The 19,135-nt window shown below is 41.4% G+C and overlaps 1 protein-coding gene across 3 annotated transcripts in view; it reads left to right on the plus strand.

Moving 5' to 3' along the window:
* The window catches only part of golga7bb (golgin A7 family, member Bb), a 26,429-nt gene continuing 7,294 nt past the window's right edge, over positions 1-19,135 (plus strand). For 2 of the 3 annotated variants that reach the window (XM_068722487.1, XM_068722479.1), the window contains exons 1-5: positions 1-97; positions 4,888-5,013; positions 5,890-6,042; positions 9,743-9,844; positions 10,919-15,028. In XM_068722487.1, the coding sequence (XP_068578588.1) occupies positions 86-97; positions 4,888-5,013; positions 5,890-6,042; positions 9,743-9,844; positions 10,919-11,005 (480 nt within the window). In that variant the 5' untranslated portion in view covers positions 1-85 and the 3' untranslated portion in view covers positions 11,006-15,028. The remainder of the gene's footprint in view (positions 98-4,887; positions 5,014-5,889; positions 6,043-9,742; positions 9,845-10,918; positions 15,029-19,135) is intronic. The other variant, XM_068722495.1, reaches the window with a different exon arrangement.

A 19,135-nucleotide genomic window follows, 5' to 3' on the forward strand; every position in this document is an offset into this window, starting at 1 on the left:
GCCCATAGTCGCGTTGTCCCACACAGCGCGAGCAAACGGTTGTCGTTTTCAGCACGGGACTGATCCTGCACCCTCTTACTGCAATATGGCGACAGAGGTACGAAAACAAGCTCTTCCGCTGCCTTTTTCTTTTAGACATTTATAAACAAAGCCGACAAAATGATTCTGTACCTCCGTTTGTTCTTTTTTTTCTTCTTCTAAATGCAGGTTGAGAAACGCAGTCTTGTAAACTGAATATCTTGCTTGTTGTGCCTCCAATTTATGTGTTTTATTGTGATGAATGTTGAATCTTAATTCAATCAAATCGGCCGACTGGACCTGGCTTATTGCGAATTTGAAGTTGTATAGCAGAGTGCTGTCACGTTATCTTCACGCGTGGAAATATTTGTCTTACTTTCATCTCACTTTATGAGCTCTGTAATTACAGGCAGATATCCTCAGTTTTTTCCTTTTTTTAATTTTGTACCATACCAAGTGCTTTTTAATGCATTTTCTAGTAAGAAACAAAAACAATGTCATTAATGTGGAGAATATCCAGTATAGGCTCAAAGCCTTGAAGCCTGATGAGAGTGATGATGATGGTGGTGATGATGATGATGATGATGATGATGATGGAGCAGTCAGCACCATGGACAGGGAAAGTCTCTCCCTCTGTCTTTCCCTTTGTCATACTTTTAAATTAGCTTGACAAGGCTTTGTCCTTGCGTTTTAAATGAGCCACATAGTGAATCCGCTCTCAATACTCAGCTCTCTTCATGCCTGTATTACATGCAATCAACATGATTGGCAACTTACAGCATAAGCAGAAGATGCATCAGAAGAGAATTCCATGATTGGAGTGGTATTGTTTAGGCAATGTCACATATAAAACTAGTTACTCCAAACAGCACCAGGAGTGTTTGCTGGTGTATTTTTAGCCTCAGTAATGCCTGGTAGCTCTCAGGCCAGCACTTTTCCTCCCCCTCTTTGTGTCCTTGGTGATGTCACCATAATGCTGGAGACATAGCTGCCTTAGTTATCATAATTTTAATCTCACTAGAGGAGACAGCCATTTCTTTGCAAGTTGGAGCCAGTTTACACTCGTGCAAGCAATATGTGCAGGCAATAGTGTAAGTTTGTGTGTTCATGTGTATTTGGATACATCTGAAAGCATCCAATCTATAAGAGGGGGTGAAGCTGAAGTTCAAGCATAATGCTGCTGCAGGTAAAGGTGCAGAGGACAGTAAGCTGGGCATGATTTATGATTATGTTGTTTTTTTTTCTGAGCCTGCAAGACATCGACAGAGTGACCCTGATCTCCTTTGGTGGTATGCCAGCATCCCTGTCCAAGCTCCATCAATTACACACATACACGTGCACAAAAATGCATGTGTGTGCAGCCAGGACAGGTTTTATGTCCATGGTCCATCAATTATCGATGGCATAGTAACTGCAAAGAGGCTGCTGCAGTTTGTAACCGTCAGTGATTGGAGTTTGAGATGAGCAGCACAGTTTACTTCCTCTTCTTGATTTATCCACCTGCCTCTCTCTCTCTTTCTCTGTCTCATATTATATTAGAACGATGACATTTATTGTATTCCAAGTCTGAAAATGAATACGCTAAGCGACTGAGTAACACTCAGCTCATACCGCAGACTGTTTGTGCTGCATGGACGGTCTCTGGATCCATTAAGTCCACTACTGCCAGATCCTCCTCTCAGTCTGTATGCTAGCCCTGGCTCCAGTGTTGCACTGTTGACGAATAATGTGTCGAAGCACAGCAATCATGTCAGAAGCTGGAACAGGCTCAGCTCTCCACTGGAACAATGCTCCACCTTTATCCAAAAGAGATTTCCTCTTCCAGCTTTGGCCTCACAGACACTGATCCTCCACGTAGATGTCATGGAAATTTGACTGTTTTGTCAACACTGTCTAAACTTCAATGATTTATAGACCTCTGGCCAGCCCAGCTTGGCAACGAACATGAAACATGTTACTCCCAATGGCAGAAAACTAGTTATGAAGAGATGAAAAGAGAGGGCTGAAAGTAAGAAAAATGCTGAAAGGGCTTTGAAGCTCTGAGTGTATTTACTGCGCATGCTGTAATTGTGTGTGTGCCCGTTGCACTATCTGCCCATTGGCAGCACTCACCCATGCTGGCGCTATGTGTTCCTTGAGTCGGAGTGACTAGACTCAAGAAACATGTCATGGCAATGAGAGAAACACAGACCCACAGATCCAAGCTGGAGGAAATGCGTAATGGGAGGATATCAGAGTAGGAATGACACCGAAAATATAAAAAAATGGAAATCTATTTTTATTTTGGTCATGAGGGGTCATTGATACATCATGTGTCATGTTTTACTTCTGGTATTAATTGAAGTACAGTAGTTTGGTTATTCACTTCTTATTTGTCTGGTCAGCCAGTGACTATTCCGACTCATAAAATATGAAATGCATAATTTTCTGTACTTTACTTGTGTACTGTTCTGTACTGTTTTGTTCATTTGTTGTTTGCTTAATGTAATATGTTTTAATACGCCTCTTAACTGGTGATAACTTTCCCTCTCTAACTCATTTTCACTGTGTTCTTCAATGTGCAAACAAAAATTTAACATAAAGTAAACCGTGTGAGAGTGGAAGCAGAAGTCAGACAGTGCCACATGAGGCAGAGCTTCTTAATAGCGTCTTGTGTGATCAGTATGACATTTCAACATTGCCGTCTGCTTGTGTACTATATTTAGACACAGTAATAGACTGGATTTGAACCCCGATCACCCACGCAGGAAAGTAAACAGCGCTCTGCCAGCAGAAAACATTTATCTTTATCTTTATTAAGGCGAAAATGGACACAGACAAGACCGCTCTCCCACTAACATCAACACCACGTGACAAATTAAATATTTGATGAAGTCCTCTGTCATCAAAGCAGAAAGAGCACTTTGGGAGTTGTAAATAACTTGTAAGAGGGCACAAGCTCAGTCTGAAAGACGTATCAGTTTTGACCTTTAACCACAACGTCCCTATTTGATCAATCAGTTTAAACTCTGGACCAAAAGTCCACTAAAATCAGGGGAGTGGATGTCCTCAGGAATCGCATGTTTGGACAAATAACTGGACTCAGTGTTTGGCTGCCACAGAGACACATGACTCCTGCTTGCTTTGCTCAGCTGTGAGCGACATGTAGCACAGAGATGTAAGACAGAGGTCAGTAGGCCAACAACAAGCCAAAACACACCGTGATGTCCCACTGGCCTGAATGCAGAGCATGTGACACTCTGAAGCCTCTGAACTGGACTCCTAGCAACAAAAACACCGGCATCCTTTCTTCTTTCTTCCTCTATTTCCTTTATTGTTGTTGTTCTCTTTCATTATCTCGTTCTTCTATTACTTTTACCTTTCCTCTACCTTTCATTGCATTGTCCTTATTTATGTCCTTATCATACTTATTACCTCTTCCCTTCATTGGTTACTTCCATATGTCCTCATTTCTTTCTTCCAATGCTTTTAATCTCCTTTTCTTTCCATCCTACTTGACTTATTTCCGTCTCTCTTTCCTCCCCTCCATTTTCCCTAATTTTTTTTTAACCAACCTGAAAGCATGTAAATCCACAAAATTTGACATATGAGGTTTAAACTCAATTCTTAATTCAGATACTTGAGTATTTTTTACTGCTAATATCTGTTAGAAGTAAATACGTTGAACCTACTCAAGTACAGTTTGAATGCAGGCCTCTACTTTTAAAAGAATATTGTTCCCTGTTGTATTGCTTACACATATACTTCCATGTATATAATGTATACACATATACATACAGTCACCTACACACATTTTTACAGTGACGAACAAAGAACATTTCTAATCTTGATGAATCTAACTCTCGGCCAACTGACTCTCGGATAAATGTTTCTCGATCGTGATAATTGCTTCTATTAATAGAGTGACTTGTTGTTCATCATGATGGCACGAAGATAGCCGGGGAGGGGCAGTGTTAAAGAGACGGAGAAGGCAAAAAGAAGGATATTAAAAGCTCTGGCAGGCAGAACGATCTAGTGGCTGTGAGGTGATTTTGGCTTTTGGCTGACAGAAATAGCAGCTTGGATGCTATTCTTGGTTGTGAGTGATATTCCCTGTATAGAGATGAAAGGCTGCCACTGTACTCTGCCTTCTTACTTGGAAATGACTCTCTCGGGCTCATACATGCAGAGACTCTGCTTGCTTTCAATTAGAACTCTGCAGAAGCTAGCCAAACTATCCATGAAATTATGTTTAGTGAATAAAATAAGGGTGAACACGGGAAATATGTCGTTTTCATTTCATATTTAAAGGCTCTCAAATGATAACGTGCCTCTCTTTCTGTTTCTCACTATATTTTCTCTCCCCCTCCCTCTCTCCCTCACTTTACACTCCTACTGTATCTCTAATTGCCATCCTCTTGAGGGGAGTAATTTAGATCAGCAGGGGGCAAGTTACACTGGCCCACTTGCATGCTGCTGTATTCTTCTCAGGGGAATAACTGTTTGGGTGTAAACCACACCACTCACAAAAACACCAAAGTGCTGTGAAGGGGTGTCTTTCAAAGTGTTCATTATTACTGGGATTATTGATGCTGGAGGGATGCAGTGAGAGTGCTAACTACTCCTGCGCTGCTGTTGATTCTCTAACATTCTCTCACCGTGTAGCCCTGTTGCACCTGTGTTGTCAGTTAAAAATACAACTCAGATCGAGCATTCAGTATAGTAAAATGGTTTCGGGTCTTTTGTATCTCTCTGTTGTATCTGTTGTGTAGCACTAGATCTACGAAACACTAAATCAAAGAGACCTGCTACGCTATGAAGTCATGAATATGAATGCATGTTGGACCACATATTTAACGTGAGCTTTTCCTCTGTTGTGTACCTGCTCAGTTTCATAACCTTCAGGAGCTGAGGCACAGTGCATCGCTGGTCACAAAGGTGTTTGTACAGAGAGACTACAGCGAAGGAACCATCTGCCGCTTCCAGACCAAGTTCCCCTCAGACCTGGACAACAGGGTGAGCACAAATACAAACACACACACTCACATATACACAGCCAGGCAAATATGTTGACAAAATCCCAACTCGCCTGACACAACACCAACACTCTCCAACACAGGACGAGTGATGGCTCAATATAGGTAATACGATTACTACAATGGTGCACCGGATGAAAGAACACCTGTGAATGATGGATGTGGACTTGTAGGTAAATGCACTCTGTCTTTCCTCTCCATCCACAAATGGATACAAACTTGTGTGGCATGACCTCTCACATCCTGCAGTTCTATCGCAAAAGAATAAATTAGCATTATAACTTTATTAAAAGTCTTCTGTTAGTGCTCAGAAGCAATAAATAATGAGCCCTAAAGCTTTTATTTCCTCTCTCCTACTTTGGGAACTGCGAGAGAATTCGTTGTTTATTTGCTCTTTTTACCTTTCTGTATTAGCATCTGCAAATTATGTTATATAGGGATGTCATTGCAGATGTGTCTAGCAATTAGCATTTGAAGCAGGCAGTCCCCACACCAGAGCCAGAAAGAAACATGAACACAGAGAGGAACACAGAGGACCATTAATACACATTTTGAATATAAATATTCTCTGTCAGATGCTCAAACCACTACCCATTGCTGTCACACGTATGAGTAATTTTCCATTTTAGCCTCAAGTTTCTTCTTAGTCTTCAAGTGAGGTGTGTTAATAAATGGTTTGACAAAGTAGGAGTACTTTGGGTTGAGCAGAATGCAGCTGGTATGTTTGGCGGGCTGTTTTATAGCTGAACAGCTTGCTCCCACAGTTATGCCAGAACACTTCTCACTCTCGCGGTCCTTATGTGTGTGCGCATGCCTCCATATCTCTACCTGGATCTTTGTCTGTGTTTGTAAGTAGATTGAGCGAACCTTGCTCGAGGAGACGGTGAAGACGCTGAACTCTTACTATGTGGAGGCCGAAAAAATTGGAGGTCAGTCGTATCTGGAAGGATGCTTGGCTTGTGCAACAGCTTATATCGTCTTCCTCTGCATGGAGACGCGCTATGAGAAGGTAAACAACAAAATGGTGAATTATTTGTTTTTTTGTTTTTTTTGTATGGTTACTCAGTGTTTTCTTCTTTACGACGGATAGAAGAAACGCTCGCAGGCTTTGGGAGAACACAGAAACTCCCCACAGAAAGGCCCTAGTGTGCTGCCATGACAAATATTTAAATCATTTTAATATTCAAATATTAAAGATATCAAATTAATTGAATGGATCTGGATCCTCTTAGTGTGTGTAGTTGTAGGAATATTTCAGCTCAATCATAATATTCATGAACTGTACAGCTGGTTGTTATAAACTCCACTGCCCATCCTCAAGACTTATTTACTGTCCATTTTTATGGAAGCCTGCTCTCTCTAGAACCCATAAACATTCAATTGTGTGTTTTAATGCACTATGGCTCTCTGAGGTCAGAACACACAGTTATTTACACCCACTGACACAAGCAGCACAGCCAAAAAAACATGAGATACGATCTGATTCTCTCTTGCGCAATTTTCGACTCAGCTGTCCGTCCACTAGCTTTTGCAACCAGATCTTAAGCCCACACCTCCGTGTCGGTGGGCAAGGCATAGCACGCTAACTGTAACATGGATTTACCTTCCGCAAAACCAAGGTGTCCATCTTGAGAAAGGACAGGTGATTAAACCTCTGTGTGGCTGTGTTGCAGCTTGTCACTACCTGAGAGCTTGTCATACCGTGAGTTTGATTAATCCTCTTGTGACTGTGTGGGTACCTGCCAGAGTTTTTAGATGAAACTAGTGTAGCGTGAAGTCCCAGCATGCCTCTATGTTCTGATCTCTGTCACCCACAGCATTCATCTCCCTAGTCTTGTTGCGTTTTGTTTATCAAAGCGGTACAGGGGTACTGCCAGGGAGCTTGACCGAGAAGTCACAAAAGGACTTGTTGCTGTGTTGAAGCCATGCACAAACGGCCCGGCCTGAGGCTCCTTTCATCTCCCTGTCAGCTGGGTGCCGCTCCATTGAGTCGCTCAGATGCTATCAACCCCACAGGAGAGATGTTTATTTACTTGTTTAACTTGATCATCTTGGCTGGATGATGACTGACGATGATCAAATGTACCCACCCAAGTTGATGCTGTTTGTGTAGGTATGTGTGTGTGTGTGTGTGTGTGTGTGTGTGTGTGTGTGCTGATAAAGAGGCCACACACCAGTAAGCCTGGATCAGTGTGCAGATTCACTGGAGCTCCCAATGCTTACATCTCACCCTATCAAAGGACACTGATTGCGCCCAGCAAGTCAGAACAGATACATGAGCGCACAAGCATTTATAAAACTTCCCTCACGCATACTATATGCCCTCCATCTCCTATTTTTTGTTCTTCTATTATTCACAAGAATGTGCCTGCGCATATGGGACTCACTCAGACATATGTATACACACATAATTCCCTTTATATTGCACTTGGTGACATAAACAACTTTCATTCTAGCAGAGGAATAAACACTGGTTGGCATGTGTGTGAAACAGACTGTGACACCTTTGCTTCTTAGGCGATATACACACACTCACAAAGCCTTTTCCTGAAGGGCTGTCACAGACATGCCAGTACAGCAGCGGCACAGCTTGTATACTTGACTGTCATATTGTTGCACTGAAGAGGATTGAGCTGCCCTGAGAGCTTGCTCGCAGTGAAAGGATTGGCCTTTTCCCTGGACCACAATAACCCCATTAGTCAGGCCTCTGTGTGTCTCTTATTCTTCTCTTTGATGGCGTTTATAACGAAAGACACCGTTTGTATTGTGTTTGTGGAGATACAGTCATTGTTCCTCAACGAATATTGATTGCTTTCTGCTTAGGTACACTTGACATAGATCTGACTGATATAAAGCAGCTCAATGGAGCGAACCACCGGCCTTTTGATTGCTCCTTATGGCTTTTCACTAAGGGATCATTAAGGTCTTGTTTGCTCCCCGATTGTAACAGCATCCAGACGTTTTATTGGAAAAGGCTCTTCTCTTTCCTCTTCTTCCAGTGGGAGAAAGAAGTATTCGTCTGTGGTTTAGTCTCCACTAGCAGGGGTCACTATATTAGCAGCTGTGCCTGCAGCTGTAACAGGCCTTTGACATCCCAGAGGAGCGCTGCTCAGTGTGTTGCTCAGTCTCTATTGTTTTAATCTCTCAGGGCTGAGTGCTGCGCTGACCTTTAGTTAACTTACAAAAGGGGAAGTGAATCTGTCATGTTTAATAAATCAGATGCAAAGGTGTTACATCTCAATACAGCAAACTTCAAAGAATAATTGTAGTTTGAAACTTGGATCTTATTTTTGTAGTTATAACAATTAACTGATAAAAAGAAGTCAGTCAGGTTTAAAAAAACAAAACAACTAAATTATCCAGATTCTCAGGTGTAGCTATGGGTAAATGTTTGCTTTGTTTCTAGCTCAACTGGACTCGCCATGCTGCCATACCTCAACAATTAACGAATGTGCTAAAGCTACAAAAATAAGAGCAACATTGTCCCCCCACCCCTTTTAATATACAGTAGAATATACAGTATGTAATGCTGTGATTCTTTTTTTTTTGTTCTTTAAGTGATACAAATGTGTGTTGTTTTAGTACAGACAGACTAAAGATTGCGCCTCCTTTTTAAGAGTGGTGACAGCTCTCTCTGTGTACATGAGGCCCAGTGAAGCGTGCTTTAGCTGATTGACATGGTTAGGCAGAGGCATGGCACATCAGCATTGTAGATGTCCACAGAAGCATAGCTGAGGCTGAATAAGCTGCTCAAATGATGACACTTTAGCTAATATCTATCCATTTAGCATCACCGGGCATCAGTCAGCATTCATTTGGTTGCTATCAGCAGCACCATGGGACGACATCACGGTGCTTGAACACTCTTCTAGTTTTCAGGGCAAACTGGAGCGCATTTGTAATGCGTGGGAGAATGAATACAGGCATGCTTGTTTGAATTTGTGTGCCAAGGCATTGCCTGAACTCAGTGCTCAGCTTCACTCCATTGCTGCTTTGTGGTTTTTAGCACATTTGATGCAATACTCACTTGCAAAACTGAGAAATGACTCCAGTGCCAATGCAATCCAAATAAACTGTGCACCTCAAATTTTAGATTGTTTCCAAATTGCTCCGACAGTTAACCAAGGCATGACATTTAGCCTGAGAGAGCCATCTTTGGAATTAGAAACTAAAGCTTCCAAATGGAAAACTTCAGAAAGAGAAAAGCTCATGCTCGTCAATTTTAGTAATTCAATTCATACAGCCTTGCTTGACATGTGGATGTATAAAAATAACTGTCGTACTTAGAGCATAATGGAATTACTTTGAGTTTAGAATATAATGTTCTGGAAAAATAAAGATGGGCAATGACTCGAAAAAGTCAGTATCGAATGCCGTATATGCTTACTATGCGCAGAAGTATTTCAAACTTATTTCTTCCATTTTTCATTTTTTCCACCCAAGACAACAGACGAGGAGGTTAAAGTTGCTGCAGCCCTGCCCTTGTTTAGCCTCCTTTAGGTTATTACATGTAACACTTTGTAAAGCAATATGAAGTTAATAGATCCCCAGTTGGAATGTCTTTTCAGATTATTTTCTGCTAGATCACACGTTCTGCTTGTGTTTTTAGGTTTTCATTATGCCTCCAATGTTTTTTATCAAATCTGGATTTTCTCCAAATGTACCTCTGTCCTCTTCTAACCCCTCCCGGCCCCCCTGTTTCACTCCAGGTGCTGAAGAAGATATCAGGCTACATCCAGGAGCAGAATGAGAAGATCTACACTCCTAGAGGTCTGCTGCTCACAGACCCCATAGAGAGAGGAATGAGGGTTGTATCCTTAACTCATCTGCTGCTGTAAGTGTGTAACAAATAGATAAAGGATAAAGGGCAGTTAGGCATATAAAATACTGAGAGGAGGTGGTCGTAGTTTAGAGGCTACAGAAACCAGGCTTCATGAGTGGAAGGTCACCAGTCAGAATCACTGGAACTTTTAGATACATCTGGCTGGATAAACGACTACAACCTCTTCCTCATGTATTACCATCAAGATACCCTTGAATCAGGCACTTAAACTCGAGCTGCTGCAGAGGAGCTATTCAATGGCCAACTGTCGTTCCCAGGAGGAATTCTTAAGCAGGGCAAGGCCGGAAAATGCATGCATGATCCGTAAAAAGGAAACAGGGTGATGTAATATATCAGCAGATGAAGGTGTATATGCATTTGTTTGCTAAGGCCTTGTTCTGTTTTTTTTCATTCCAAAATAAGGTGCTCTATCACAATCTTTTCAAATGTTTCTAACCTGAAGAGGCCAGATATGTGTCTCTCCTTGTCAGTTGAAGTGATCCCAGCACAGCTCCTCATGTAGTTAAAAGGCAGAGAGAGACAGAGAGAATGTGTCCTGTAGACCATCACACAGATCTGGCGCAAAGAACAAGCTCCAAGCAAAAAGAAGATTCAATTGTATTCGGAGCACCTTGGAGACAAGACTGAGACAGGGCATGAGCGGAAACCTGTGACGCAGAGGGAGGAAACAGCAGCGGCAGCAGACACAGTGACTTCTTGTGTGTTTTTGTTTTATTTTGCTCATTCACTGTCACTGATCTCTCCAAGTAGGAAAATCTCATGAGTACATCTCATCTGAGATCAGTTGTTTAGGCTGCGCACCCTCAGATTAACATGACAACACCCTGGGATGAAAAATGAAGTGTGAGCAGTACAGAAACTGGTTGGTTTGAAAGTCTTGTAGTCTGCTGTAGCTTTAAGCTTGTAAGTGAGCAGAGGATTTGGATATGACAGGATCCAGACTTGTCAAGGATTGTGGAATTGTATCTGCCAGCACTTTCTTAACCCTGTATTTTAATACTCTCTCTGTCATGATGATCCTTGACATTCTCCGTGTCCTCAGCTAGAGATCAGCGTGTTTGAAGACCGGGGCTCAGGCAGCTCCAGTCCCAGCAGCAGCATGTCGTCGGCAGGCAGCGGCGCTCGGTGACTGGAGGGGCAGCGCCAGGCTTACGGGTACCACCACAGGGGCAGCGGGACGCTTACCAACATCCGCATGCTGAAACATGAGAGCACCAGGTTCTAAGACAAGTGGATAGCAAAAAGGCGAGGAGGTGATCCACAGCATTCACACTCTCCCTGCTGGGGCTTACGACGTACCACCTCGAGAACAGGAGCTGGCTTACACAAACACACTGGATAACTGAATATACAACAGAACCCACACATAGACAGCAGTCACATGTACAAGCCTGTGAGGGAATATATTTCACTCTCCAACAGCTATCCGAACCAAAGTAATCACGATTTCTTTTGTTCCAATTTTTCTGTTCACCTTTTCCTCTCATTCCATCAAGTCTGTTGTTTCCATGAGTCACAGCATTTCCGTCCTATGGCTGACTCAGCAGGCTTAGCTTTGATCAGACTGGATATTTATGCTTGATAGTTTTCAGGACAGTCACTGTCACTGTATCTATCTGCTGACGCATTGGCAGGGAAGTCTTGAAGGAGGAAAACACCCAGCCTCCTGGGAGACCCAATGTTCTCAGGTCTTGCTGAATGATTGCATTAATGTCAGGTGGTTGGGGTAAAGCCGCTTTGAATGCTGGCAAATTGGGCCCGCTGTGGGACCACTCAGTTCTATGCTCTGTTCACATGCATTTGGCTTCAATATCAAACAGCTAACAGAGAGCACCTTGGATGATTTATCCTTCTCATTCACAGCAGTGGATACTAGTGATCCACATCACAGCTGTAGGTCACACTCCCACACACACACACACCCACACAAATGTACAGAACCAAATGTCTGCCAGGTATACAGACATTCATACATACAGACACTAGCAACATGCACACACATGCATATATATACACACACCAGTGGCTAGTGGCCATGTATTCCTGCACACAGATTCTGGCAGACATGGAGTTGGAGTCGACCTAGCCAAACAATATTCTCTGTGGTCTCAGCTCATTGGGAACGCAAGCAAACCCAAGCAAACATGTACATGTATCCAGTGTGTTGTGTATGTGTCTGTGCCATCAATCCCTGTCTTTCCTAGTGTGAGATGAGAGCTTGCTAATCATTAGGGAGATGTCAAAAAGCATTTATCAGTGTCCCAAATGAGAACCGAACATACTGACACATTTGGTTTCGGGGAAAGAAAATCGTGTGTGCTGTTACTCTTCAGCTGTTTACTGAATGTTACCAGTATGACTGTTAAAAACTGGTGTGTGTAGGAGAATCAGCACACTCAGAGATCAGTACCTCAATCAAAAAATAGACATCTAGAACATAGTCTTTATTTGACATGCACACGATAGGATTGAGAAATGCAGGAAGATGTTGCAGAAGAAGATTTTATTTTTGAAATTTCTCTATCATCAAAGTCTCTCGGTCCATTGATGCCATCTGTCATTTGTCAGGTTTGTATCATCAAAAATTTAAGGGGCGACTTCTTATGACATTTTGTGAGTGAAACACAGTTGTAGCTCCCTCTAGGGTCAGACTGAGAAAGTTCTGAAAGTAAAATCACTAGAAATGCTGAACGTAAAAACAAAGATATTAGATTAATATCATTTCTAGCTCCTTAGTGAAACCTTATATTCATCTAAAACTACTTATTCACACTATCGCACTGCCCTGTAGGTTCCTTTCTAGTATGACAATGCAGCCTGAGGAGCATAAGTTCTGTCTCTCTTCGTATTAAAAATAGTGCATCCTGTCTGGCTTCTGTGTGTGTGGAGGCAGAGGACACAAAAGATGATCGTTATGTTGGAGAAATGTTGAAGCCAGTCGACAGCACTCACACACACCTACACACACCTACACACACACACACACACACACACACACACACACACACACACAATGTCTAACCAAAGACCAGAACTGAAAAGCTATATCCCTGTTTTAGTGTCTGCATTTTTTCTTCTGTTTCCACAGTTTCTGTCTCCTTCTTTATTTTTCCAATTTCAGTTTTGTTTTCTTTCAACTCGTGTCATAACATGATCTATAAATCAACTCTGGGAGTGTAGCCCTTTGCTTCTTGTTTAGCCACAGTTAGCTTTGCGCAAAACCCTCAGCAGAGCCTCTGCCTTGCAACCAGCCAAAGTGTAATTTCAACTCGACTTTTTACTTCCTGGATGTTAGAGAGGAACTGACAAAGACCACAGCAGTTGAGTTTAGTTGTGCTTGTGTTCAGCCTCCTGTTCTTTTTGATGCCTTCATGTTTCATCCCAGTGGAAATGGATACCCAACCTGGAGCTGATGGACTGACCAATTATAAACTGACTCAACACTGCCAATTAGCGGATAAAGGAGCTCATTGGACAATGTATTAAGAAAAAGAAACAATGAGTGTGTACGGGTGAAGAACTGCACTGTACATGCTTGTCAATGATTACTCATGCTGAGTTTGTGAAGTGTAAAGAAGAGGATGGAAATGCCATAATGCTATTCAATTTCAAATCGTCACTGTTGCCCAATTTTATTCCCTAAATACATTTTTAACATTTTGATATTCTCTATATTTTGGGCATCATGTGACAGAGCAGCTAAAGCATATCGTCTGTACAGCTGTGAGTTGCTGTTTATCTTCTGTAAAATGAAGATTACGTTTAATTCTGTCCTAAATAATGGTGATAATGTAGCTTATGATATTGTTAGTAATCAGAACAATGTCAGTTATTATTATGGAGGTAAACAGAGGGGTGATGATGATGATGATGATGATGCTGCTCAGGGGAAAAGTCTGAAATGTGCCAAATCCAAAGACTAAAGGTCTTAAGGGATATGTTCACATTTTTAGCCAAGCTAACGGTTCAAAGTTTGGCACAGTTGGTCTGACCTCCAGCCATATATACATTGAAAGAGCAGGTACAATTACAGAAGCAATGTTTACAACAAAAAAGAACTCTTTCAATGGCTTTTTAAATGAATATATGGGTGTGTGAGTAGTTTACTGTAGATGAACTAAAATCAAATCTGAATCTATCCTTTAAGGCCAAGGTGAAAAAGAAGCACTGTGTGACAAGTTATCAGGCGGTATGTAGCTCGTTCTTTCAAGAACGACTTTGATTAATGATGACAACCAAGGGAGTGAAGATTAAGATTTAAAATGTATTCTTGTAAAAAAGATGTGCATTGAGATATATGTATACTATCACAGAGAAGATTAAACGTTGGGTCCTTGAGCCTCTATCATGCTGACTATTAAGATAACCTCTGTGCCAACAGTTTAGAGGAGAGGCGGACATATACAACTTGTTGGCCAACTGATGATGTATAGTCCATTTCTGTATGTAAATTCCCACATTTCCTATATTTATCTTGTACTGTATTTGAGAGTGCAGCAAGTTTGTTCAGACTCGTGGAGTCATCAGTACTGTATGTATTTTATGCTGTTACAAGTGAGAGATCATTCATAGTGCAATATGATGTCTTCCTAAAAATGTAAATGAGATGTGTAGCGTCTGTGAGTTGCTTTAAGTCGTTGGGGAGACAAAACCTGCATTGATGTTAAATGCTGCATGATGTGTGTGTGTGTGTGTGTGTGTGTAAACAAAGCGAGTGCCAGATGACAAGAAGCAAAATCCCTAATCAACAAAGTCCCTCAGTTGTGCTGCTAAGAGAGAGGAATTTATATCTTATCTTGATGCTATTTATGTGTTTACATCAGATAATTCACATATTATTGAATTTTCTCAAAGCTGATTATTATTCAGAGCCTGTGGAGAGGAGTTTCACCTGCCTCCAAGAGATGAATAAAGTGTGATGAAGTTGGTGGAAAGAGAATTATTGTGACTGCCAGCTGTTGGTATCTAACAATGTTCATCTCATAGTGTTTAGAAACTCATTCAATGCTGTGTCTCTGGTCTGAGTTCATGTGAGGCGACACTACCTCTCTCTCTCTCATACACTTCTCTGGATGTCCACAGAAGGAAACTTCACAATGAGGCCAAGTCGTATCACCTGAAGGCGGGATGTCCAGGTGGTCAGGACTGGAAGGTAAACTCGTGGGCCTCAATGTTGATGTTATTGTACTTCACATGAGTGTGTCCATTTGTTGCTACTATCTGCAGTATTTTGTACATTTATTTGACAACATTAGTTACTTTCCAGATTCAGATTATAAATACCAAAGATACATCAACTAATGAATTATGAAGTTGTATTATTATGGATTAAGCTACCAGCAGTATATATAGAATATAACAGATAGCCCCACCTATACCACTGCCAACATTAGTGATGTACACATTAACACATAACTAATTATGATCCAGTGATTTGATGTTTATGATTAGTCTGTATGATGGTCTGCATAATAATTACTTTAACTTTTGGTACTTTATTACTACTATATTTAGATGCTAATACTTATGTACCTAATTTTTTGTAAAGCAAGATGAACGGCTTAGTGAAGTATGTTGAGTCTAAAAACAGAGTTTTCAATGTCACGAAGATGGCCATTACCCCCTGGCTTTTAACTATGGCTGGATCGCCATGATAACGCGTCACACCTAACTTGCTCAATAGCAGGTTGTGTTCAGAGTTTCTGATTTAAATTGTTTATTAAAAGCATCTTTCACGAATCAACTCCTTTGGAAACAGCGTGTGGATCTAGGTGCCAGAATTATAAGATGTTTTCATTGGAGGAAGAGAGTGTTTAGAGACCAAATAGATTCATTGATATTCTCTACGAATAATAGATTCTCAGCCGGGGGAATACGTTATGCAAATGTTTGAACCGTATGTTATTAATGCCTCCAAACAAAGCCATGCAATTACAGTAGTGCAAACTGTATGCATCGCCACAGGAACCTACATGTATACAGTTGGTGATGCAGAAAATCTGAACAAGAATATAGTTTGACGCAAATTATTTATTTTTGCTGCCGCTAATATTAACACTTTATATTTTTCACAGCATATCATACACTAAAAGAATGATGAAGGCACAACAACTGTATCCTTCCACTTCGGATCATGTTTTCATGCTTGGTCCTGATTTGCTGAGGTCCATTTTACACCTCTGGTACTGCAGCTGGTACAGCAGACAGATTAGAAAATGGATAATATTCAATCAATAAAGTTTCATTTAGCCAAAAAACTATAGTGATTTCTATAAGTACTTCATTGTGGTGACAGTATCAGCCCTAAATCTAATTCTTGAGTTGGAGTTTCAGGTTTTGTCAAGGCCAGCCAAAGCAAGGAATGCCCAGCTATGTTGACCTTGCTCTTTACGCCCCCCTGAGGGGCGTAAAGAAACACAGCTCTAAGTAAATAGTAATGCTGTTCCATGTTTGCTAGGTGTGTAATTGCAAATAACACTACGGCCCTATCAACTTTATAAGGTGATGATATGTTAATGTCACTGGCCGCAAGTGGCCAACAAATTATTTAATGTAGGTTGAGGTTAGACCGACTTGTTTCATTGAACATTTTTTTGCAGCGCCAACCGTCCAAACTGCTCTTTGTACACGTGTGTATGTGTGAGCATGTGTGTATAAGAGGTGTACAGTAGATCCATCATAGCCTGCTCATAAGGCCAAACATTAGCGATAACATTCTGGCAGATATTGAGGCTTAGTGTTGATCACAGGAGTGGAGAGAGTGAACTGATATTTTCTCAAAGACAGCAGAGGAGTGAAGAAACATCTCAACACCTGTGGGGAAAGGTCACTCTCACGCTAACAAGCTACTCTCTCCCTCTACACAGACCTCTTTTGTTGCTGAAAACCTTTTTTTCCCCCACCTTCTGCTGCAAGTTGTTGCTACAATTGTTTTGAGTTTCCAAGTTTTAAAATTCCTCGTTTTTTGGCTGCACCACACTTTCTCTGTCTGTTCTGCTTCCTCTACTGCCTCCCTGCTCTTTCATTCCTTGTTCTCTAAACAGGAAAAAAGTGGCCTGCTTTACCTTTTCCACAATTTCTTTTCAGTCTGAGTCACAGACGCCCAGTAGGGAAAAAAGTCACTTTCTGGTATTGATTGATTAAAATGTTTATTCCTGCAAATGACAGAAAATCAGTATCCCACCGCTGCCTCTGTGTTCCAGAAATATTTTGACTGGCAGCGGTGCCTGGCAAACGTAGAGCAGTCATTATAATGACGTTTGCAATTGTGTGCTTGCATGTAATGCATTAAACAGGAAGCTCCTCAGGAGAAGCAGTTGGCATCAGAGAAAAGTCAGGCCTGTAGTGACATTAGAGGAGGATGTTTACTCGTATATTCTGCTCTTGACACTCACCTGTGACTGGAATCACTCTCAAATACGCATTTGGTTCACCTCCCTCAACAAAAACTAACAAAACAACAGGAATTCAGTCACATAGAGTGATTTGTTAACGCTACCGCAGAGTCTCATGAGGCATCAGAACTGACTGTGCTCACTCAGGCCCAACAAACATTTATCCACATCTGCCCAAATTCAAGATCACGTTGAGTTATGATTGTGCATTAAACCACTGTGATGCAACAAACAGAGAGATTCAGTGCTACTGCTCCCTTCCAAACACAGACAGTCTGTACACAAAACCCAATCCACACACAGACCGTTTAAACATACAGACAGATTTTCAATATTTGTTTTGAAATTGTGCCGTGAAAACCACCATGCTGAGTTGCTCTTTTAAGAGACAAAAAGGTAACACATTGTGGAAACTGCATGATTTGTCTCTCATGTTTTGACCACACTTGATTTATTGTGCTAAGCTGGGTTTGGAGACTCCTTTAAACCATTTTTTTCCCCCTGCTTTACTGCTGCCCTGCCTATTGGCTTTGGCATGAATATCCGCTCATTGCATTCAACCTCTGTGTGATTGATAGCCCTTGTGTTTGCCACTGGACCTACCCAGTGCAGCCCAGAAATCCGCTACATTAAAACACAATGTTAAGCGTCCAGGGCTGGGAATGTGTGGTTCCAGTTAAAATGTCACTTCTGATCACCATGGTAATTGTGTGTCCTTCGTCTTAGATCTGTTGCTGAAGGCAAATAAATGGTGCTGTGTCAGTCACTGCTGCCTCCCATCTGACTGACCCATGTGCTCCAGCTTGAGCAGAGTTTGCATATTCGTGGCCTTGTCAATCAGGTGCATTGGAGACTTCTTATTTTGTAGTTAAAGAAAGTAATAATCAGAAATAATAACATTATAGTCACCAAGTGCATTGCTGCGATCTGGAAACACAGCAACATCTCTAAAAAGAAGTCCAAACGGGGCCAGATTGATGAGAGGTCAGACAACTATACAGGTTTAAAACAATGACTTCCTGGCTTGACTTTGACCTGCTATATTTGCCACATTTGTGCTTGCTCACAGCTTTACTTTGCAATGAGTGAGTGTTACCAACATTTTGGATGGTTTAGATAAATGGCCAAACTGTTGGTGGCCAGGCTCCCAGGTTTCAGCAGCTACTTTCTTGAGTACAATGCTGTTATAAGGGATAGAAATGATAGCTAGCGACACAAATAAGTTACAAAAACCATACTAAGATTTGCTCCAGCTTCTTGTGACTCTGTAGGTAAAGAAAATTAATAAATGGCAATGCATTAATAATGTACTTGTAAAAATGGCTTGAAATTAGCAGCAATTACAAGAACCTACTTACCAGCCAACTGTTGTGTGTGATGCCTTTCATGCTTAATCTGTAATGTCATTGATTTGTTTTAGTTCTCATTTGAAATTAGTCAAATAAATTGAAATCATATTACTTAAGATGTGCTCAGGCAATTATAGGAAGGGGTGATGAAGCGTTAATTTGATCGCCGGCTACAACAAACCCCAATGCATCACCAGAACTAGGCCTGCACTGACCTGAAGACAAAGGAGACGAGAGTTTGCACACTGCACCACTCCACTCAGGAAGCTCAGAAAAACCTGCTCGATGGTTTGCATCAGGGACAAGCTCGGCTTTTTTTACAAAACTAAAGAGAAAGTAAACATACATACTCTTTGGCTGCAGCAAAAATAAATGGCCACTACAATGTATACATCCACATTTATACAGCTTTTTCTTCTCGTCTCCTTCCGCTCCTTTTTTTCTGGTAATTTCCGTACAGTACACATATCATCTTAACATGTATATCTGATCTTCTGTCATTTTCTGTGAATGCTT

This window comes from Cebidichthys violaceus, unplaced genomic scaffold (assembly GCF_023349555.1).
Source record: "Cebidichthys violaceus isolate CVI_PGR_0920_01 unplaced genomic scaffold, fCebVio1.0.p SCAF_10, whole genome shotgun sequence".
In the NCBI taxonomy this organism is placed as follows: domain Eukaryota; kingdom Metazoa; phylum Chordata; class Actinopteri; order Perciformes; family Stichaeidae; genus Cebidichthys; species Cebidichthys violaceus.